The sequence below is a fragment of the Ricinus communis genome, chromosome 3, assembly GCF_019578655.1.
Source record: "Ricinus communis isolate WT05 ecotype wild-type chromosome 3, ASM1957865v1, whole genome shotgun sequence".
Lineage (NCBI taxonomy): Eukaryota > Viridiplantae > Streptophyta > Magnoliopsida > Malpighiales > Euphorbiaceae > Ricinus > Ricinus communis.
Window position 1 is genome coordinate 31,078,799 of NC_063258.1, and position 23,532 is coordinate 31,102,330.

Consider the following 23,532-nt stretch of genomic DNA (forward strand, 5'->3'; position numbering starts at 1 on the left):
ATTAAAAATATGAAATAAAACATAAATTAAGAAAGTTTTTGAGAACAGAAAAGGAGAAGTGTTTGGGAATGAGAAGCACAGGACATGTGCCTTTGTCTGTTTCGTTTGAAGAGTTTTTTCTATTGACAGTATTAAAGAACTCTCCTTCAGTCACCGAATGTTACTTATCAAAATCATTTCGGATCGTCACAGATATCAGCTGTGATGCAAAAATTCTAACGAAACTGACTTTTAGTATAACAGGAAAAAAAAAAACAAAAAATACAAAAAAAAGATTATTATTTCTTTAATGGTGCTTCTGGCCATAAAACGCAAATTAAATTAGCGTTTATGAGCTGAGAATGCCAAATTAAAAAATAGTTTAATAAGCACCCATAATATTTGTCATTATTTGATGACAAATAAAAATAAATAAGTTATCAACATGAAGAACTGCTTCAGTTTTACCAGAACAGAGAGATTGCTATAAAATTAAGCAACAGTAGCATGTTCATAGAGAACTAAAACAAAGATTTAGAAGTTGAATTCCTCTTTTTCCTTTTGGTCTCATTATACACTCAATCTACAAGTAACCAAAACAGTATTTGTTTTCCTTTTATTTCACTTCTAAAATTTTGTTTCTCCTGAGGCAACTACAATACATCAAAAAACCTATTTTCTGCTGGAAACTTGAGTGAAAGGAAAAACAAAAACTTTATGCACACTCACTGCATACCAAACTTGGACAAGGCTGATTGGAACAAAGATGAGAATTCCTGGGAAGTACTCTGATCATCAGCTTTTATGTTTATCTGTGCTTTACTTGATGATGTGTTGATTTTACATTCTACAAGATATATAGATGATTCCTCTGCTTTTTGAGCAAAGAAGAAAAACTTGAAGTTGGGCGATTGACCACCTGATGCGATGCATTGAATGGAATGGGCCTGCATGTGACGAAGGAGGGGTTGAGGTGTTGTCAATGCTGCAGCTCCTTGAGGACTTAGAGAATGCTCCTGCAACAAATATAATGTGAGACCTATCAGAAACATGCGCAGCATAAATCAAGTAGGCCAGCAGAGAAGTAAATGCAAAAATCAGCAGTAAAGTGCAGAAGGTTTGAGCATATATGGCTTCTGAGGAAGATGCTACCACTAACAGATAATGGATAAGTTTGGAGAAGCATAATGAGACATGTGCAGAAGAATCAAATAAATATTTTCCAAACAATGTCATATTTGTAAAATAGACCTGTGAAACAGATGATGGAAGTTGGCGCCACTTTTGCTGAAACGTGGCTGGATCTAGAGCAGCTCTGGAATTAAGCTTCAAAGGAGGAGGTGCTGGAGCTGGTGCAGGTGCAGGTGCTGCTGGTAGACCTAGACCAAGTAAATCATCGATGGCAAAGCTAGCCTGAGGAGAATGTCCTGGTACTGTAAGGTTTGGAATCAATGATTCGGATTGCATTTGTGCTTGTGGAGCAGCAATAGATACTGATGGAGCATCAAATAAAGGAGCACTGTATGCAGAACCATTGTTACCAGCACCTCTACTTTCTTCCTTCTCTGAAGTACTCAGAAGCAGATCCTTGTCATTAGCATCAACTCTAGCTGCTGGTACAACCTCATTAGCAGATTCCGCCCCAATGGATAAATTTCCCAACTCATCTGAAAATTCGAACGCTCCCTGATGTTCTTTGTCAGTGAACATGTAAGATGGCTGCGAGAATTTGCAAAAATTGGTCATGCAAACCCTAACCCTTCAAAAAGCTACTACACTCAAGGGAATGATGACCAGAAGAAAGAGATAAAAACCACATGCAAATCAGTTCTGCTTGTGCACATGATGAAGCTCCATTCCAGCCAAATACATTTGGGCAATTGTTGAAAGGATTTAAATACAAAGTAAACAGCTAGGTGGAAGTTGTCCAATTATTAGTAGAAGGATCAAAAAGAAAATATAGTAAAATTCATCCCTGTTGATAACATGTCAATAACTTGTGAGAAGATATTACCATGACAGAAACTAGATTATGTTGATAGACAGTAACAATATCCTATTAACAGAGCGTAGATGGCTAGATTGATTAATTCCCAGAAAGCACTAGAACAGAATCACTCACCAACAGCCAACACATCATGTGTATCAATTCAAACTAACCCTGCCCCATCTCTCCCTCTATCTCCTTTGAACAAATTTTCTACCCCTTCTTTCTTTTCTTTCTTTCTTTTTTCTCTAATAAAAATTTACAAGAACTTCAAAATGATTTAGAATAACTACTTCCGGCGACCATGAACATAAATTTAACTCATCTTTTATATAGGAAAATATTGAAAAAGGGATACCTTCTGGTACACAACAGAGAGGCTGTTAAATTCATCAAAAATGCGATCTTTGATTTCACTACTCTGAGTATCAGCAAACACAGAAACAGCTTGTTTTGGAGGATTCACAACACGTTCTGCAACTGACACATTGTGTTGCAATAGCCTGTAGTAGAACAAAGCTCTATCATGAACATCCTGCAAGCAACTGAAAGTTTAAGGGCACATTCTCACACAAAAGCATTTACATTTAGTAAAAGCCAATAAAATTCAATTATAATGAAAGTATCACAGTACTATGGAGGATGGTAGAATAAAATCAACCCCCACCTGGTGAAAATCAGCAAGTCCTGCAGCCAGTGCAGATCCCAATGCTTTCTGAGTCTCAGGTGGTCTCTTAAAAAAGCATTTCATAACTGCTGTGAGGAGATGTAAACGAACCTGTGCATTGTGATAATTTGTCATCCATTCAATAGAGTATGATCAACATGTAGAAAACCAAGAAAAATCTGATTACAAACATAGCTACAGAAAACTTAAACACCTCAACTCATCATCTTTTGAGATTTTGAGAAAAGTTGCTCTTTGGAGAGCACAGTACAACAGAAGTTGCATAAAACTAGATTACTTCTTTCCGCTATTCATAATAAAGATCATCTAAAAAAAGAGGAAGGTCAAAGCCACAACATATATAGCCAAAGATACATGTGCGGAGGAGAAAAGAAGGTGCACTATTTAGCTAGGGACCACAAAATGACTATTGAAGAAAGAGGCAGTTTAACTACCTCAGCTGAATGCTCGTCATCCCAATTCTCAACTAAACTCTCAAGAATATAAGGAGCATCATTCATATCCTGAGAATATTCTCCTAACATCCATATAAGAGCTGCTTTGGCCTTGGGTTCTTGAACATTCTTGCTACTGATATTCCCAACAACTGCAATGCAATCATGACTCCACTGAGGGTATTTCCTCAGTAGATCTTTCACAAGAACCTGCATAAAAGAACTTCAAACTTGTCAACACGATCACTGATGATTCCATAAAGACAATTCTATTAAATCTTTGCTTATGCAATGTATGGTTTTGCATGAACCAAAAAGCAAAGTGCTAGAAGCGTTTACAGGCTTAACAGTGAGCATTTGATTTTATTGCTTACCAAAGCTTCAGCAGTAACATAGTCCTTTTCCATCTCTAGGAACTGAAGAAGCCTATCAACAATAGCATTCACATCATACTGCTGCAGTGCTATTTTTCCAACAGCCCGAATTGACTCTCTTGCAATGGGAATATCAACATTTGCAGCATATTCGCATAACTCTGTCACTGAAATTGACTCAAGAACACCATTCGTCAGTCATAGTAAAAGAAAGCAATACAGCTTCACCCATGTCAACTTTTCCCTTAGAAGCCTTAAAAAGGACACCAAGAAGTTGTTCGCTCACCAATTTCATATGTATTGCTCTCATTTGCAACCGCAGTCAACATTTCTAGCTTTAACTTTTTGACATAAGATGGCTCATTGTACTGGCAATAGAAGTGTTTATAATCTGAGGAAAATATGTATGGTGCACGCATCACCAACAGATGCAGGTGGCTTAGAACTGCATAAGATTGCTCAGGACTTCCAGAACTGACTAGGGTAAGCAAAGGAGCTTTAATACGCTCATACACCTGACCAATTAAAATCGTTATTTGTCAAATGCTGATTTACTAATATAGGATAGGAATAAAAATAAATTATGTTCAATCTAGAAAGACCCAAGTGCGTGACATTACATCCAAGGATAACATTGCTTGTGTAACACCTCAACCAACATTTGAGAGGAATTATGGGCTTAATGTGCTTATACGAGTCTAAATGAGTTACTATAAACATCTAAGAGTTGATTTTTGGGCCACATGGACACAGCCAACCCCACCTCTAATTGTTGGATTCGTAATTCATGCAGGTTCAAGCTCCATAACCTGCCACTTAAAATAGGTCTGCTTCTAATAAAATATCAAATACGATTGTAGGAGGCAACCCACAATGTTCTAATGTTTATCATCTTTTTATCTAAAGTGTTGCCATGATTATTGAAGGTAACAATCCTAGAGCTGAAGTTAAACATCAGAAATCATGGTATACAAACAACAAGATCTTTCCCTTCGTCCAACAACATAACTGACAAAGGATCAAAGATGCAGCAGCTCAAAATCCGAACACAATGACAAGTTGCAACACATCTTACTTTTACTGAGAACTTCCTTTATAGAATAAATACAAACTCAAAACAGAGTACATGCATGTATAATTTCTCATCATTAACAAGGAGGACATGCATAAAAAAAACCAAAAATCAAATTGCCTCCCAACAACAGCATGACTTGAAATTACACATGTAAGCAATCCTATTGTCAAGAAGAGATAACCATCCAGTTTATATGCTGTTGGTTAAAATATAAGTTACAAAGTATTTCCGGTACGCACCTCCTGATGCACATCAGCCATGGACAGTGTCAACTGTAGAAACACTTTGATGGTTGCAAGGACAACAGCACCATTTGCATGCTGAAGTCTGTCTTCTAGGAGATTCATGATGTCAAATATCTCATTGCTGTCTGAGGGTACATATTTAGAAAGCAAATCAAGCACAAGACACTGTGCCCATTCACTAAATTCCTTGATCCTGCAAATTAAACTCATGTCAGAAGGCCATTCGCTATCAGTTGGCAGGAAAACCAACCTCGTCCAACTTAAAAATTTTAGCGACGCAAATTTAACAGGATTTTCAAAGCTTTGCGAATCAATAGATTTACTGCCTGTTAATCAGATTTCTCTCGCTATTACATTTATATTCCAGCTTGAACTAATTTTATTCAATTCTACAGCTAAAGTCACTTTGTGATCTTCTGAGGCTACTTATATTTAGCAACAGAAAAACGAACAGATAATAATCAATTATGAGGTACGGGGATCAACATCAAATTATCCATCTGACAACAACATACTGTAAAGTATTGTGCTCGTACAAACTGAAAGATCTAATAAAATTGTTAAGTTTCTTGTGTCATAAAAATATGATACCCAAAAAGTTAACCAGCAAAATTAAAAATTATTCTGAGCAATAGACCATACCGGTTCAAGAAGTTGAAAATAACAGCTTTGCTAATTAAACTTTCTTTCTCCCTTAATGCTTCCTCGGAGGTACTTGCTTCTGCGCTCCAAATTTCTTGCAATGCACATAAACAATTTGCAACAACCTACAGAAACCAAAAATTAACTAAAAGTACAATACAAGGCAATCAAACACTAACCCAACATCATAAAGCCACATTATAGAAAAACATATTATCACCTGAGTATCCGGATCACGAAGCATCAAATGCTTTAAAATAGCTGGAAAATCAGCATCAATACAAGTGGAAGCCGAAATATGATACAACTTAAGAACTCCCATAACAGCAATCACTCTAACATAACTGTTATTATCTTTCAAACCAGAACCTAAAGGTCCAACCAAATACTCAACCAAATTCGCAACTCGCAAGGAAGATAAGCTCCTTAGCGCAAGTCCTCTAATCATTGGATCTTCGTCTTTACAATCTCTTTGAAGAAAATTGATAGTTAATAGAGCAAGATCAGGATTTCCTTTCGCATAATTACCTACATAGAGATAGCACATTTTCTTCAAAACGATGTCCGATGTTGCTGAACACATAACCATTTCACCAAATAATGACGATACATCGATTCCTATTGTCATGTGTGAAATTACTTTCTTGAATAGTTCTCTTTTTGAATCGTCAACTCCTGGCAATCGGCTTCCGGCGAGTTGCCGGAGTTGTGTCTTTAAATCGGAGACTTCGCTTTTTCTGCAATTATATAGTGAAAATTTAAATTTGAGTTTAGGGCTTTATGAGCAAAATTTGAAATTATAGTAGGGACTAGGGTTTTAGAGGAGTTTGGACTTACCCGGACGGTTGAGATGGTGACGGAGACCGCTGTGAGTGCGCCGGAGGTGCCATGGCAGATAGGCTGCGACTTGTCGTACTAGTGAGATCTAATAAGAAGCGAACATGGAGAGAGGACTGAATTTTTAGAAATGGAGGTGAGAAAGATGACAAAGTGCAATCGGTTGTACACGTACTGATGATGACATGGCTGTAGATTATTGGTCTGTTGGATTATTAACTCTCACTCTAATCACGGTTTAGCTTTCGCTAAATACAACGACAGTGGTACTGACGAAACGAGGCGTTTCGATGAGACACCAAAAACAAACATCCTATCTAAAATCTTCTTAATCAAACATCGTCTGAAAGGTAATTTTTCTCTACTGAAGAGATAAATATATAGTTTTTCTTTTTTTTTCTTTTTTTTTTATTATTTGTTTCTCCATTTTTTTAGAGATTAAATCTAGAGAAAAATAATTCATCGTCTGTTTCTTTTTTTATTCCGATGTTTTGTGATGTATTATTCTGAACTTTTTTTTGTAAAATTCTTTTCTAGTCCCTCACCTTAATTTATGCCATAAAAACACCTCCAACTTAAATAGATTACACTTATATATACATATATATTTATATACTCTTATATGATAATTAGTCAAAGTAATTCAACTTCATAAAATTATAACTTAATTATTTAAATTCACATATCAATATAATATAATTATTTATAAATATTAAATTAAATGGTACCCATTTATTCATAAAAATATGAATTTATCAAAATATCCGAGCAATTAATGAAATTAAAAGAAAATTAAGGAAAAGAATTATGGGTATTATAATTTTATCATAGTAAAACGAACTAAAATTATTTTTACTGTAAATGATATATTTTTGAGTTTTCATTCGTACAAATGAAGAAGTTGTGCTTTAAAATACTATGTTAAATTAATTCGTTAGGTTATTATATATTCTTATGCTACAAGACTACTTTGACCTCCGAGTTTACAACTTTGAAGGTCTTTATTTATCCAAAATTAATATTTTGGTCAAATTACACTAATAAATTTTTATTAATTGCTAATTAGTCAAACCTTTTAACCAGGTAATTCCTACAAGGACAAGGACAATGGTCCATTTTAGTTCAAAATAAATAATATTGACTTTTAATGTTATCTTTTAGTTTCTTTAGTATCAACAATTTTAAAGAAAAAGATTTTTAAATTTTTTTATGTAATTTAAGTAGTGCTTCAATGACCAAAATATATGGATGAACTTTTATTTCATCAGTTTTATGCTGGTAGAATTCCACATATTTATGATTGGATTGAGGTTAACCAATCATTAACAAATTCTTTTCTTGATATAATTGGCCAAAAAAGATGATTTTGCTACGAATTAGACATTGGAGAATAATTCAGGGATCAAATTGACCTTTTTAGCTGATAATTTTTGTGTATCTTTGCGGACTTGAACTTCGGCCCGTATTTGTACCCGACATACCAATCAAGACTCAAAACCCAAACCAACTTGGACACAAAACTGTAGCGAACGCAACGAGTTATCATTCATCGGGTCTATACAAAACCGTCTGACAAGAAATAACGGGTATCTCACCGGGATTAAGATTTTTCTTTCCCTCTCTTTGCTTCCTCACCTGCCATAATCGCCAAGAAGAAACTTGTACAACCACAGCTAAAAACAAAAGACAGTGGAAAAGAAATGATTCTGAGTAATCTTTCAAGATTCCATTACCTATCAATCATAACCCACTCAAAAACACCATCACCATCTCCTTCTGCACTCCAAACTCTCACTCTCTTTTCAAGACTCAATCTTCCCACAATAATTAAAAGACCCAAATCAACTCTTTCCCCTGCGGAACCCATTCCCATCTCTCATCTATCATCCCAAGAAAATAATACCCAACTCCCACTTTCGCTTGACAAGCTCTTTGTGCCTCCGGAAACTGAGGTTTTGTTTACTGATGATGCTGCTCTGAGCACTAGAATCTTGAAAGGCTCTAACATTGTGTTGAGTAAGTACGCGAGGGATGCTCAGATTGGGCAAGCTGAGTTTGTGAAGAGTAGTGTCAGCACTGAGGATTGTCCTAATGATGGTTTGCCCGAGTTTGCACTTGTTGGCAGGTCTAATGTTGGCAAATCTTCTCTTCTTAATTCTCTAGTTAGAAGAAAAAAGCTTGCTCTTACCTCTAAGAAACCTGGTTTGTTAACGACACCACTCTATTTTTTTTAATTGTATTATAACATTCTTTTTATGTTCAGCTTAGAAGATATTCTTTGAGATCTTTAAATTTTCACTTGAGTGTCTTGACTTGAGATGGTTGCTCTTTTAAAGCTTTGCTAATTTTTTAAGCAAAATTATACTGTCTACAAGAGGACTTAAAGAGAAGAAAGAGAATGTGAGGAAGTGCTGGAAAAGACTCGATCTCTCATTTCATTTTCTGTAACTTTCTTGGGCTGGCATGGAGTGTGAAAGCAAGATTTTAAGCAAATAATTTTCTAACTCGAATATGTTTCTTATAAGGAAAATTAAGATGCAATGAGCTGCTCAGTGACTCATCAAATTTGAAGCAAATTAATAGAAAATGATGATATTACTGGTTATGCTCAATTTGAATTTAGCATTAACATTGTGATAAGTGAGAGGATTCTGTAATTGAATGTATCATACGCTATCTTGCTGGAAAGTTTTTTTCTTTCTCTAATGTTTGTATTACGGTAAAAGTAAATTTAATTTTGATTCTGCATATTACACCACGTAAAGACTAGTAACTATTTTCTTCCTCTACAGGGAAGACGCAATGCATTAACCATTTTCGGGTCAATGATAGCTGGTACTTGGTGGATTTGCCTGGATATGGGTATGGTTCCCAACTTTTTTTCCATATTGTGTTGGTTTAGTTTGAACACTGGCGAACTGTAGAATACAAAGAAATAAGGACAATGAGCGATAATTGACATTTCTGTCAGGGATTTAGTTTAGTGGGTTTCTATTAATTTTCATGGAAAATGTATCATCTATGAGGCTTGTAATTCTAGTTACTAGCAATGCAACTCTTCTGAAATGCCTGTTTCTATTTTCTTTTTGTAATCTTTACTGTTGATTTTATCCTGTCTGTCCAGTTCCATTTGTATCTGAATTGCTTCTCATTATTATGTAACATTTCTCGTCTTCTAAAAGTTATCAAACCTTGGTGAGATAGGAGAGAAAAGATCCTACCTGCATAGGGTACTGCCCAATGTATACTTATACTTGCTGTACTTTATATTGTGCTGTTTACAAATGCTTGTGCTTTTCACTTGTTAATATGAGTGGGGCTCTTTTGCGTTTGTTTATCACTGAGAAACTCAAGAAGGTAACTCAGAGTTGCCAACTTCTGTGAGAAGTGTAGTTGCTAGATTTCATTTTCTTAATGGTATTAGTCTTGCTACTATAAATTTCGTTTAACTAAAACTTAAGAGTCTTTTCGTGCAACTTTATGTTGGAGGTTGTAATGGTATTACATTGTTTCTTTTTCCAAACAGGTACGCTGCTGCACCCCAGGAGCTTCGGACAGATTGGAACAAGTTCACTAAAGACTATTTTCTCAACCGTTCCACCTTGGTCTCAGTTTTCCTTCTCATAGATGCTAGTATTCCTGCCAAGAAAATTGATCTCGAGTATGCCAGTTGGCTGGGTCAGAATCAGGTAATTTCTTTTTCTTTCTTTAGATTTTTCTGTCTAATACAACGAAAAAAGTGATATATAAGAAATTCTGATTTAGTTTGGAACCCCAATCGATGCATTATGCTTCTTTTAATGATTATTGCCAACTACTTGTTTACTTTTTCCTTTTTTAATCTTGATTACATGTAAAATAGGGCCTTATCCTTTTCTTTCCCCCCTTAGATGTTTAGTCATTGAGATATCAGAAATTCTAGATGGTAATTCTGTTCCAGGATTGAATTTTCAGAAGTAAACACTTGTCAAGTGGATCATTTTGCCCTAATTGTCATAAAATGCAAAAAAAATGGTTTTCCAACTCTATATTGAGTCCTTCAAGCAATTAGTTGGAACCAGGCTAATCATGATGTAGACTTATTCTTTCTTGATTATGATAAACATGGAAATTATATATGAAGAGGAAACTTAGGTGTTAGCTCTGCCTTTCAGATACCGATGACTTTGATCTTCACCAAATGTGACAAGCGCAAGAAGAAAAAGAATGGAGGGAAAAGACCTGATGAGAACGTGAATGATTTTCAAGAGTTGATACGGAGCTTCTTCAAGACGGCACCCCCTTGGATTATGACCAGCAGCACTACTAATCAAGGCCGTGATGAGATGCTACTGCACATGGCTCAGCTGCGGAACTACTGGCTCAAACACTGAGATAAAAGATAATGCAGAATCAAGATTATTCTATATATCCTGGTACATCTTATATTTGAAACCTTCCCTGTTATATTATCTTACTCGCAGACCCTTTTCTCATTGAGTTTGCCTTTAGAGTTTCTGCCAGTCCCTTAAATCTTAATCTGGAAACCATATAGGAATTATAATCGTTGGTCCAAAACTTTCCAGGAGCTTATGAGATTGGCAGAACATGTTTTCGTTTTCCCATTGGAACTCAACTAGTTCAATTCCATTATCTTGGAAAAGAAAAAAATGGAAAGGGTATATAATGTTTTTTATTGGAAAGCTAATCAGTGTCTTAACTTGCTCGAGGCATAACAGATGCGTCAAGAAAATGGAAGAACACCCATTCTGGAAAGCAGAACCGAAATGGTGAACAAATTGAACTTCGAGTGGCAGCCTGCATAACTTCCACCTACTAGATCCTTCTTGAGTATTGAAGATGCAGCTGCTGAACTGGTTGCAAGTTTTGTTTGTGGCTTTAGAGAATACAATGTAAATCTCTTGCTGGTGTAATCGAATGCCTCCTTGCTCTTGTTTTAGTATTGTGCTTGCTGCTATTTTAAGTGTATTAACGTCTCACTTCTAACTGGGTTACTAAGGCGGTCTGATTCTGAAAGCACTACAAATGTCAAAACTTTTAAAATGCTGGCTTACAACTAAGATAACTCGAATAAGAATAGACCACCAAGACCTTATGTATTAAAAAATTTATCAATATCAGCAACAAAACAAAATGCACCTACAAGGACAGGTCTGATGGGAATTTGGATTCGCCAGCATTACATCAGATTTGACAAGATTCAAAATTCTGAATTGCAAAGCCAAGTAAGCAAGATGAATGACAATATGCACCCAAAAATCTTAATAGAAAGAAAATGTTTATAACTCTCCATGATTAAAATACTCAAGATATGACGAGTAAAAATTAAACATTGATCCAAAACTTCTAGTTTGCAAACTGATAAATATAAAAACAAAACAGTCTGGCATCGCCCTTGCAAAGCTTATGCGGTGGCTGCAGCAGCACCCTTGTTTCTTGGAGGTGCTTGAGTACCTATGACCACAGAGATTACAGACATTCAATTAAAACTTTGAAATGCATTTGGGAAGGTATTCATATTGCTTTACATAGAGAACTAAAATTTGGGTAATCAAAGAACTCACCCTCTCGGAAATTAGTCTTGAACCTGCGTGGGACGTGGCGGAGGTACCTCATCCGCCCGGTTCCTGTGGTCTTTCTGCGGATAGCCTTCACACTCCAGTTATCTGAAATCAAAACACAAAATTAAATAAGAAGTCAGAACATGTGGTGCCAAAATGTCTCATAATAAGGAAGGAAAATATAATTCCTGGAACTAGACGAACATAATTAGTTCTCATCTCATTTGAGAATTGATTCTCAACAGAATTCAATTGTAAAATAATTCTAATGTCTAGCATTGCCCATCTTCCTCTCATTTTCTACCACCAATAAGCAATTTCTCCTCCATTTCAGCAGAAATGTAATCTAACTCGATGCACTATAAAAGGTAACGAACCTCAACTCCACAATGCCTTACCTGAGACACCTAAATGACTAACTACTTTGCTTCATAATCCCTAAATCAAGTTCAATTCTAGTGAAATGAAACGTCAAGAAGCATATAATTCAACAAGGAGACAAAGGGCACTAGCTGATATAGGAAAGGAAACCGCTTCTCATTCAAGACATTTGCTCATCATCCAAAAATAAAATAAAATAAAACAAAACAAAACAAACAATAGTAAAGGGGGATGAAATAAAACACACATTTCCTGAGGCGACTAGCAGGATAAGCACAGGCACTGCAGCGGCTCTTCTGGAGGTGAAAGCTACGGCGGCCGCATCGCACGCAAAGTGTATGCGTCTTATTCCTCCTCTTACCAAAACTACCTGTACCTTTCCCCTATGACGACAAACAACAACGACACATATATAATCAACCGCCGCCAAAACATACGAATCTATAAGATTTTGAATTAACAGATAAAATAAAGAGAGTACCATTTCTTATCTCGCCGCAGCTACTTCACGATTTGCTGATCGAGCGGAGAAAGTAAAAGTCTTAACAGAATCAGAGATTAGGGTTTTTATATATAGAGGGGTAGCATAGGGTTTCGGTTCAATGCCACTGGTTGTTGGTTGGTTCGGTCCATGGGCCAACAAGATATGGTTTCTAATTTATTTGGGCTTGAAATTGAAACAACATTTGTACTCTTTTCTATTTTCTAAACTCTAACTTATTTATTTATAGTCATATAGAACATTAAAACTTAGTTTTAAATTGAAACAAAAGTTGAAGGATAATCACCCACTTAAGATTTAAAAATTCTAATTGTCCCTAAGTAACTTCTTCTTTTTTCCAATTGGGTATTAGAAGTTTCCATTTAGAAACACATCTATTGGTCTTGTCTATTTACTTTTGTTCTTTGCCCCTCTTTTTCTACCAAAAAATTGTACAATCAATGTAGAATTTGCATGCCTCAAGTGAAATAAATAAAATTAAATTAATGCCATTATTAAAATGCACAAGGAGACTATTCAGTCCGAAGTTGAAATTTGGCTGAAAGATGAGAACTCCCACTCCAATTAATTGGAACCTAAGTTAAAAAGAAAAATATAAGTAGTGTCAAGAAGAAGGTATAATACAAGCCCATGCCTAGCAGGATCTAGGACACAGAAACAATTAAGTTAAAACTTAGGCCCAAAAAAGAAGTAAAGAATTTAGACAACTTTTCATAAATATCATAAAATCAACAAATATCGTTTTTAATGTGTGAATTGTTTTTTTTTTCAAAAATATTACTTTTTCAAAATTTTTTAAAATATATGATATATTCATTTTCAGTTATTATTTTATTATTTTTTAATTATATTTTTGGTTGTTGTTAGTAAAACAACTAAAACTGTAATTTAAGAAGAAATAAAAAAAAACTGTATTTTTAAATTTTTAATACAGTAAAAATAAAAAAAAATAATTAATACTGTAAATATGATAAAAAAAAAAGACAGGAATTTTGTTATTTTTTTTCAAACCCATGGGGTTAAATCAACTAAAATAAGTACACAACAAAGAAAAAAGGAAAAAAAGAGAGCCCACGTATCGATGCGGGCCTGTTGCTTTGAACTCGAACCTTTTCGAAATTGGCGAGCCCGGTAGAGGTTCCAATAGATAGCCTAAAGCAAGCACTAAACAGTTTCCTTTAAGAAGAAAAATGTTTGAGCTCGTTTTACTTTTGCTTCTATTTTCTTGTTTAGAACTTCATGCTGCAATTCTTTGATGGAGTCAATTTTTTCGAGTAAATAAAAAAATTTATATCAAAAGTAAACATCTGCGGGGATAGCTCAGTTGGGAGAGCGTCAGACTGAAGATCTGAAGGTCGCGTGTTCGATCCACGCTCACCGCATATTTATAATATCCTCATGTTTTTCCAGCTTTAGGTTTCCGCATTTTTATAATTTCCTCGTGTTTTTCCAGCTTCAGGGTTCGTTTGATTTCCAATCTGTTTGAACTTACCATGATCTTCCCGTTTCCTTTCCGATCTTTATAATTTCCTCATGTTTTTCCAGCTTCAGGGTTCGTTTGGTTTCCAATCTGTTTGAACAGGATATTCCCGTTTCCTTTCCGATCTTGTCACAATGCTTTGTAATTTAAGTCCAAACTAGACAACAACAAAAACAATGAAACGGAAGGAGGAGACATGCAGACTCCAGTTTCAAAAGGCCAAGAATCGAACTAACCAAATGTAAAGGAAACAAAGCAGAAAAGTTAACAGCTTCTGTCCCACCCTATTATGAAAAGGCCAAGCATCAAACAGCACTTAATTTCTTCATTTTCTTGAGGATAAGGAAAAGAGGGATCCCATTAGAGATTAAATAAAGCACAAAGTGTTGTTTTTGTAGCCTTTGTTAGAAGCTCACCAACTCTTTTGAGTGCTTTGCGGCATCTTCTTCTCTTTGCCATATACTGAGACTCTCAGTAAATATTGTATCACTGCTTTGTCTAGTTAGATTTGAGTACCCATTTGACAGAAAAAAATTGACTAGCCAATGATAACCAAATTAGGAGAAAGATCAAGCACCACTAGCATTTTCTTTCTTTTCTTGTGACAAAAAGATCCCATTAGAGATGATAGAAAGCACAAGTGTTCTTTTTACATTCCTTTGTTAGAAACTCACTAACTCTTTTCAGTGCTTTGTGGCATCTTCCTGTCTTTGCCAGTGTGGAAACTCTCAATAATAATGTAAATATGCTTTATCTAGATACATTTGAGTGGGAGATTTGCAGTACCCATTTAAGAGAAAATTGACCGGACAATAACCAAATAAGGAGAATGGTTAGTTGAATGTGAGAAAAGAAAAGAAAGAAAAAAAAAAAAAAAAGGTTTAGAAGAAAAACATGCTTGTCTTACTCAAACAAAGCAAGCAAAGAGAAAGTTATAGCTGTTGGATTGTTGACCTTCCCCACTAGAAATGCAATACATCCTGACATTATTTAGAAAGAACCTGCAATGATGAAGATGTGCCCTTAACTCACAAAGATTCTTAAAAGGAAAAGAAGAAAAGGGGAAAAAGTGCAAAGCTGAAGTGGGTTGGCTGAATAGCTCTTTCCCTCTCTCTGTCTCTCTCTATGTGCACTATATGTACACTTAGCTAGCTGTCTCACATAGAGGGAAAGACATCTTGAAGAATAGGACATGTATAGAGCATGAAAAGAAATGGCAAAAATCTATACTAGAAACGAGATAGATATGGATAGAGTGGATTTGTTGGTTGGAGAAAAAGCTTACTCACTTGCTTGGGATTTTAAAGTGCATGAGCAAGGAGAGTAGTAATAGTAGTGAAAGGGAGAGGGACTTTTCTCTTGTTTTCACTAGTATGGAAAGTGTATCTTGGACCTGCAAAAGTGAAAGAAAAGGAAACAACTTTGGAATCTAAGCAGATAGCATGTCGATTTTCAAATATATATATATTGCGAGTTTTGGAAATTGAAGAAGAAAGATCAAGAGAAACCAAAGAAGAAAGGTCGTAGCCATCGGTGGCGGTCCCAAATTTAGAGGAGAGAAAGAGGGAGTTGCAGGAGGTAGCTAGCTAGCTAGTTAGGGAGATCAATTTTGTAGCGAGAATGGTGCGTTACTGAGCTTATGACGATGACTGTATGAGGGGTGTCATTCTCATAAGCATGCACGCGGCTCGCTTGTCTTGCCGTTTTCGTACATGTGAATAATTGAACCCTTTTCCCATTGCGGAGTATTGGGTGCACCATTAGAGTTATGTGAAAATATAGATCAGTACCACATGTGATGATAAAATTCTTTTTTAATTTAACCAAAGTTTCAAATTTAAATATATATACACTAAAAAGAAATTAGTGAATGAAAAAAGTCTAACTCAAGCGATAAAAGTATAAAATGAATTATATTAATAAAAATATTAAGTTTGAATATTTTCTTTTGTATTAAGTAAAGCTATTAAAATAGATAATGACACCCAATTTTAATTTATAAGATATATAATCACTTTACATGTATGTGTTAGTAAAATATTAATTTATTTATAACACGATTTGAAACATATTACATAATAGATGAACATATTTCATTATTTATTTAATTTCATATGTTCTAATTATTACTCGTCAAAATTTATATATATTATTTTTTTAGTTAAACAGTATATATATTGAGTATTATATAATAAGTTATTATTAAAAATAAATTTTAATTGGCATTTAAATTTATAAAAAAATTGTAATCAATGAATTTTAACCTTCAATTGCTAAGTCAACTTCCATAAGCAAAAGTTATACTAACCAACATTATGCTTTGGTTGTTAGTGCTTGATTTGAAACTTGAAAGACACATAAATTTTATTAATGAATTTTTAATCATGATTTAATCTTATAGACGATGTTTCAATGGATTTGAGTACAAATATAGTGTTTCTTAAGGTATAATATTTTACATATATATATATAAAATATATTTGTATATATATATATATATATATGGTTAACTGAGTTTCATTGGGGTGTATGATCGGCATACCATCTAATTAAGTAAATATATTACAAGTATTATATTTATACAATTGGTTTATAAAATTTACGTGCCAGGATTGAGATATTTTGAAATTGACTAATAAATATATCGTGTTTGTATTGATATTAATTAAATAAATATGTAATTTTTTTATTTAATAATATAAAATAGTTTAGATTTTTATTTAATAATTTAAAATATTTTAGAATGTGTCGAATAAAATCCTTACAAATACTATCATTAGAGTTTCAACGCAATTGCATATTGAAGACTTAAATTTAAAATCTTACTTAAACTAAAAAAAATATTATCATTTTTATCTATACACTCTTGAATGTAATTTTAGGATTATCAATAGCATACAAATACAACTTAATATATTTCTATTTTTATAACAAATTGACATGTGAGTAAAATATAGTCTAACAGAACAAGTAATTAAATGGCATGCTTTCAAAGTGGAGGTGGGAGTATGCACGTAAATTAATAATAGAAAAATATTAAAAATACTTATTTTTTTTAATATTTTTATTAAAATTATGACATATTTTATTATTTTTATTTTTACTGTGTTAAAATATTAAAAATATAAATTTTAATTTTTAAAATAAATTGGATAAAATAACTGAAAAATAATTAAAAAATAACCATATCAAAATTTGAAGATAAAATTAAAAAATAATATTTTTAAATAAAAGTGATATCTTTTTATTGATTTTAAGATATTTTTAAGAATTTCCATTACAATATCTATAAAGTGCCATTGATGAAGGAAAAGATTTGGACATTTTTATTTAAACTGTTGATCCATTGGCGTTATGAAATTCTTGTATGCAAAACTTTATATGTATTAAGCAAAATGTTATTCTCTGCATACAATGAAGAAGGTTGAATTTCCCTTAGCTTGTAATTCCCTTGGAATCTAAGTCAAATAGTTCAGAATTCGACTCAATATTATTTTTCTTGAAAAAAATAAAGATGCTAATAATTTAATATAGCTTACCTTAGCAAATGTTATAAGTAATTTATAAATTAAATAAATTAATTAATAAAACAACCTATCACATATATATATATATATATATATATATATATATATATTTATATTACAACTGCAAATAATCTTTTCATTTTCAAATGAGACAGAAACCAGTTAGTGGATAAAAATTAACAGATGGTTATAATTTATTTTTTCTTTATTCGTCAACATGGTTATTATTAGTTTACACACAAAGGCTAATATTATACAAATTTATATATATATATATATATATATATATATATATATATATATATATATATATATATATTTTTTTTTTAAACTTAATTTTTTTAATATATATACTTAATTTTTGGCATATAAATTTTTTATTTTGATACGTGTACTTACTTTTAACATATGATATTCAAATTTATGAAAATTTTTATAAATTTTTATTAATTTATTAATTTATAAGTTACATTTCTAATTAAATACTCACTCTAATCTTAAAAGATAGTATATTAATTATATTTTAATATTACATTAATTAATAAATAATTTTTTAATTAGATAATAATACTATTTTATTCAAAAAATAGCATATTAATTATATTTTAATATTATATTAAGTAATAAATTAATTTTATTAAAAATAACATCTTAAATTATATTTTTAATATTATATTTAATAATAAATTAATTTTTAATTATTTAATAAATTTTAATTTTTAAAAATAGTAATATCAATTATATTAATCTATTAATTTATATAATATTAACATTACTATTTTTTATATTGTTCAGAATGTTAAAAAAATTTAAAAAATTTAAAATTAGTTAGTTTGCTATTATTTTTTAAAATTTTATAAATTAATATTCAATATTAAGAATTTTATCAAATTGTATTTATCAATTTAATTTTATAATCAAAATAATAATGATGATCGTGCAATGCACGGATAAACGATTAATATATTAATAATTTCCCATTAGTCTTGTGCGACATAAATAACTTTATATGAATTTTTATGCAGATGGCTATAAATATATAATCTATTATTAAAAAATTAAAAATTAATTAAATCACTTTAAATAAGTTAAATTTTATGTCAGCATAAAATTCTATTCATACCCTAATGCTCAATTAATTATTATTTCTATTTCATATTAATCAAAAAAAATTGCAAAGATTTTTGTTTGAAACACTTGAAGTTGAAAAAATATTAGTAATTTATTCAGATTAAAAAAGTATTTAATATAGTTAATTATAGAAAAAATTAGTTAAATTAGATTAATTTAATTTTTATAAATATTATGATACAATAATAAAATAAAAAATAATTATATAATAATGACAGATAATTAAAATTATTTTAATTTAAAAAATTAAGAAAAAAATATATATCGACTCTTTCTGCAATTTTGTTGACAGACATTCCAAAAGAGAGATATAATTTCTTTCACTAATAACTTTCAACCAATCATCTGATTTGGACAAATAGCCGGTCAATTTTAAAGCCTGGAAAAATGGTCCAATTATGGGGGGGGAGAGAAGGAGGTACGTATCAAACCGTTAGAGATAATTAATGGGCATATATATATATATATATATAAATAAAAAGAAAAATCAAATTAAATTGTTTTTTTTTTTGGACCACTAGGAATAAAGGGATTTTAATTGCTACAATAAAAAAATGGTTGGTCCAGATGAGTGGGCATGTGCAGCATGTGTTTGCGTACCTTAAGAGGAAGAATTAAGTTTGGGAAAGAAATACCCATCTCAAACTTGTGGACGATAATGTATGCAACCTTAGCAATAAAAGAAGGACCACCCCTTTTTCATAACTACTTTTACATTATTTTCCTCAAAAAGATTTGCTCTTCTTCTTACTATTTAACTCCCAAATTACATATCCTCTTCATCATAATTAAACCTATTTTTTTTTCTTTTTCGCTAAATATTCAGTAAAATCTTTTTATATTTATTTATTTTGAATCAAATAATATTTATGATTATGAAAATATTAAAATTTAATAAAAGTTTGAATAATATAATTTTTTATTTAATTTTATTAGTAAATAATTGCAACCAGAGATAAAATATTTTAATAATCTACCATATTCTATAAATAATATTGAAGAGAACAAATAATAATACAATAAAACAAAACATAATATAACATATGTAATTTTAAAAATATATATATCTTTCTTTCTTTTTTTTTTTGATTATTTTAAAGGAATTATAAATTATTATAATATTTTTTATTTCAATATTGTTTCTATAAATTTATATTATTTTAAAAATTATTCTTAATTTTAAATAAAAATCTATTATTTTTATAGTTAATACAAATGATAGAAATCTTGATTCCATAAATTTAAAATCTATATATTTTAAATTATATTATTACTTTTTTCTCTAATTTACCTTTAAAAAAATGCCTAGTGAATTATAAAATTGTAAAGGTAATTTATGATTTCCAATTCCACCCTCATGATCTCATCCTCTTGCTATCTTCACTTCATTAAAACTTAAATGAAAGCTACAAGGAAATATCAGTTCCAAGGTTCAACCTAGATAACTATCTTATCAAAGTACTTGTTGACAAATTGAGTGATTTGAAATGGGTCTACTATATTTGTAGTGAATTGTTATTTAGGATTGGAGGCAGAATTTGCTTCCTGAATTTTAAGTTTGGCAACAAAGAAACAATAATTCCTTTAAAGGAAAAGAAATTAGAAATTGGCAACCAAATTATAACACGTTTGTACATAAACATGAGAAAAGCAACAAGTTTTCGCAACCTCTATTTATTCCAATGAAATCACGAGAAGCTACTTGACAAACTTTAATTTTTTTTTTTTTTTTTTTTTGTTGACAATAACAATCTTTGAATTCTAAGGTTCATACATGTTTTATTTCATTTATAAATGTCTCGCGACAATGAAGACTTACGATTAAATCTTCATTATAATTAAAGTGTATAATTTTTTCGAATTAGAAAAATTATTAACGATATTCTAAATAGTGTGTACATAAATTGTTTTGATTCCTAGTAGGTATAGCCTGGAATAAAATTAGAGAATTTAAACTAAAGAACAATAATCAAAGCTAAAAAAATGGGCAAGAGGATCTTGAATATCTTATCAACCATGACTTTGGTTACCAAGTTGAGCATTAAGGTTAAAGAAGCTGAATTAAGAGGTGGAATTGGACATATGCATATAGCTTTATATAAGCTTAAAAGGGGTATTAGTTCTTTTTTTTTTTAACAAAAGAGTAAGATTAAAACAGAAGCATTGCATTACATTCCACATCTCACATACCCTAAAACTAGTTTTCATACTGCTAGAAAGGAAAAGGAAAAAGAAAAAGAAAAAGAAAGGTGAGATGAACAGAAGGGAAAGAAAGAAAGGACAGCTGATAGTAATAAAGGCTAGAAAGGGGCCCCAATGTAGATGGCCATTTGAATCTTATGGGCCATGGAAACTACTGGCAAAACCTCACTTCTCTTGCTTGCCTTTAAATAGAATTGCAGAACAAATTAAAGATTACCCATTTGATCTTTCTATGATGTTGATTTTCATTTTATTTTAATCTTTTTTCTTCTTCTTTTCATTTTCTCACTCTCATCATTGTTGGAGTGTGATGTCCTTATTCTCTCGTTGCCAAGATTCTTATACATTTATCAAAAACCCTTCTGCGGTCGGAATAAACCCCACCACCTACATTCTTTAAAACCCTAACTAACCCTCCTTCCTGGTATTTATGTTTTGTCATAATAATATTTATGTTACATTTTTCTTACTTTATATTTATATATTTATATATATAAATGCATCATCATCATCGTCATCATTGACATGCATGAACGCATGCAAATCTAGACTTATATAATCACCAAAAAAAAAAAAAAAACTAATAAATACTTTAGGTCAGGAGAATTTAATATTTTCTTCCGTTCGTATTTTTTTTCTTGAAATTTTCTTTTTGATTTCTATGGTCCAATTAAATACACATAATAATTGTAATAATAAGATTTTGGAAAAGCTTTCTCAAGTGGGTATCTTATAGAAGACCAAATTACTTGTATGAAAGGCTTCAGATATGTGGACAGTTGCAAGACGAGAAGGCTTAAATCTTGTCGTGAAACTCTAGCAAACCACATGAGACTTTGACAAATCAAGTTAACATCCATGCCATTTAATTATTTAGCTTCACTCTTTCTTCAAATTTGAAGATATTTTAATGGCCAGTACAATTTCTAAGACAGTAAAACAACAGCTTATTGAAAAGAATAAAACACCTTTTATATGATTAAATGTTAAGATAAATTACAAAGAAAATAAATATATTACTTATTACAACATTTGTCAGAATTCCACGTGTACCATGAAATCATAATTCTAAGTAAATCAATTCTGATATTTTCTAAATTATTAGGAAATAATTAATCTTGACTTTCTCATAAGTAATATTTTGCAACAGATATCACCGAGAAGTTTATGGTCATTTTTCTTAATTTGTCTTTCATTGACGGGAGATTAGCAAGAAAAAGAAAGGGTGCTAAATACACTTAACCACGTTTTAATTATCCTTATCCTTAACCTTAATCTAGAATTAGGAGTATTTTCCTTTCACAAATAAATCTGCGGAAGATATCGCAAATATTGACTACTGAATTCAATTAGTGGAGTGGCAGTAAGATGATAAAGTCTGATCCTATTTTACATATTAGAGCTGTTTGTTCAAAAAAAAAAAAAAAAATCTTTCTAATTGATTAAAACAAATCTACTTAGATTTTGTAACCATGTGCTACTGATTCTAGCAAGTCCTTTTCTTTTTTGTCCTTTAGTTAAAATTTTAACATGCAAGAATGTTATGTTATGAGTTCTATCCGATACGTTCTAAATTAATTATACATAGTACTAAATATATTAGTTTTTTTTATTATGATTGAAACAGTTTAATTGGGCTGTGGCTTTAAAGGTGTAATTGATTGAGCAAACTCGCAAATTCTACATCGATTAAGAAAATTTAAGATTAATTTATTGTTAATCAAGTAGAGTTTGAGCGCCGGCTACTCAAGTAATTTGATCAATTGAAATAGAGCTCTATAATACTCGACTTAGCAAACTCGGAAGCTTAATGTACTTTCTATTAACATTTTTTATTTTATCCTTCATGTAGTAATCGAGTTAAATTCAATCTAAATAAATGGAATTTAATTGAATTTGAGCTTTTATTACTTGATTATTTTATTCTCTTAATTAAGTAATCAAATTGAGTCGAGTTTCAATATATCATATATATTATCGAATGAAATTGAGACTCGATGAAGTTTGAATTGATTTTCGAGCTTTGAATTTTTGGATTGAATCTTATATCAACTTGATTATGCCCTGTTGTAGCTAAGACCTTTTGGAATTATAAAATTGGACTTTCAGTTTTATAGATTTGTACAATTTCTTTTTGTGGAATTTTTTATGTACCAGAAAGGCAATTTTTCAAAACCAAGAGATATGGGTTTTCAAAATCCTTAGTTTGAGAAATTCCACTTTATGAATAAAACTTGGATTTGTGAATTTTCTTGTTCAACTAAATAATAGATGTTATCAAATTCATATTTTTCTTCTTAAATACTATAATTTATATCCTTTAGAATAAAGTTGCATTGTTTGCATTATCATCCTGTAGAAATCATTAATCCTAAAAATTATAGTGAGAGGGATTGCATTAATTATTTCCTTTATGCTTCTAAGATTAAGAGGGTATAATTTTGATTTGCAATGAGTACTTCTTTTAATTTAACTTTTTAGGAAATA

General features: G+C 31.4%; 3 protein-coding genes and 1 non-coding gene across 5 annotated transcripts; 2 read left to right on the forward strand and 2 right to left on the reverse strand.

The window, feature by feature from the left end:
- Positions 1–501: 501 nt before the first annotated feature.
- On the reverse strand, positions 502–6,601 carry LOC8271217 (beta-adaptin-like protein A). The gene is made up of 11 exons (XM_002516531.4): positions 6,262–6,601; positions 5,645–6,161; positions 5,425–5,549; positions 4,777–4,975; positions 3,749–3,977; positions 3,463–3,629; positions 3,089–3,298; positions 2,634–2,744; positions 2,325–2,501; positions 1,231–1,698; positions 502–995 (listed from the first exon to the last, which is right to left on the reverse strand). Exons 1-11 carry the CDS (start codon positions 6,312–6,314, stop codon positions 705–707), a joined length of 2,547 nt encoding a protein of 848 aa, XP_002516577.2. The 5' UTR covers positions 6,315–6,601; the 3' UTR covers positions 502–704.
- Positions 6,602–7,773: 1,172 nt separating this feature from the next.
- On the forward strand, positions 7,774–11,200 carry LOC8271218 (GTP-binding protein At2g22870). 2 transcript variants are annotated; one of them, XM_002516532.4, is made up of 5 exons: positions 7,775–8,463; positions 9,054–9,123; positions 9,788–9,950; positions 10,416–10,676; positions 10,980–11,200. In XM_002516532.4, exons 1-4 carry the CDS (start codon positions 7,962–7,964, stop codon positions 10,632–10,634), a joined length of 954 nt encoding a protein of 317 aa, XP_002516578.1. In that variant the 5' UTR covers positions 7,775–7,961; the 3' UTR covers positions 10,635–10,676; positions 10,980–11,200. The 2 variants fall into 2 exon arrangements, with proteins under 2 accessions (XP_048228029.1, XP_002516578.1); XM_048372072.1 differs by having other exon boundaries at positions 7,774–8,463; positions 10,416–11,200.
- A 322-nt stretch (positions 11,201–11,522) lies between these two features.
- On the reverse strand, positions 11,523–12,843 carry LOC8271219 (60S ribosomal protein L37-1). Its single transcript, XM_002516533.4, has 4 exons — positions 12,685–12,843; positions 12,451–12,586; positions 11,826–11,927; positions 11,523–11,715 (listed from the first exon to the last, which is right to left on the reverse strand). The coding sequence occupies exons 1-4, from the start codon at positions 12,685–12,687 to the stop codon at positions 11,666–11,668; spliced, it is 291 nt and encodes a 96-aa protein (XP_002516579.1). The 5' UTR covers positions 12,688–12,843; the 3' UTR covers positions 11,523–11,665.
- Positions 12,844–14,014: 1,171 nt separating this feature from the next.
- On the forward strand, positions 14,015–14,087 carry TRNAF-GAA. The gene has a single exon. It is a non-coding gene; the product is annotated as a tRNA-Phe (tRNA).
- Positions 14,088–23,532: the final 9,445 nt, after the last annotated feature.

Excerpts from the sequence above, each read along its gene's own strand:
- LOC8271217 (XM_002516531.4), bottom strand. The coding sequence starts at position 6,314 with ATGGCACCTCCGGCGCACTCACAGCGGTCTCCGTCACCATCTCAACCG. Across the intron at positions 2,745-3,088 it reads ATGACGAGCATTCAGCTGAG|GTTCGTTTACATCTCCTCAC; the intron begins GTAGTTAAACTG and ends CACAATGCACAG. Across the intron at positions 996-1,230 it reads TTCCATCATCTGTTTCACAG|GAGCATTCTCTAAGTCCTCA; the intron begins GTCTATTTTACA and ends TATTTGTTGCAG.
- LOC8271218 (XM_048372072.1), top strand. The coding sequence starts at position 7,962 with ATGATTCTGAGTAATCTTTCAAGATTCCATTACCTATCAATCATAACC. Across the intron at positions 8,464-9,053 it reads TCTTACCTCTAAGAAACCTG|GGAAGACGCAATGCATTAAC; the intron begins GTTTGTTAACGA and ends CTTCCTCTACAG. Across the intron at positions 9,951-10,415 it reads GTTGGCTGGGTCAGAATCAG|ATACCGATGACTTTGATCTT; the intron begins GTAATTTCTTTT and ends TCTGCCTTTCAG.
- LOC8271219 (XM_002516533.4), bottom strand. Across the intron at positions 11,928-12,450 it reads TGCTAGTCGCCTCAGGAAAT|ATAACTGGAGTGTGAAGGCT; the intron begins GTGTGTTTTATT and ends TTTTGATTTCAG. Across the intron at positions 11,716-11,825 it reads CAAGACTAATTTCCGAGAGG|GTACTCAAGCACCTCCAAGA; the intron begins GTGAGTTCTTTG and ends CTGTGGTCATAG.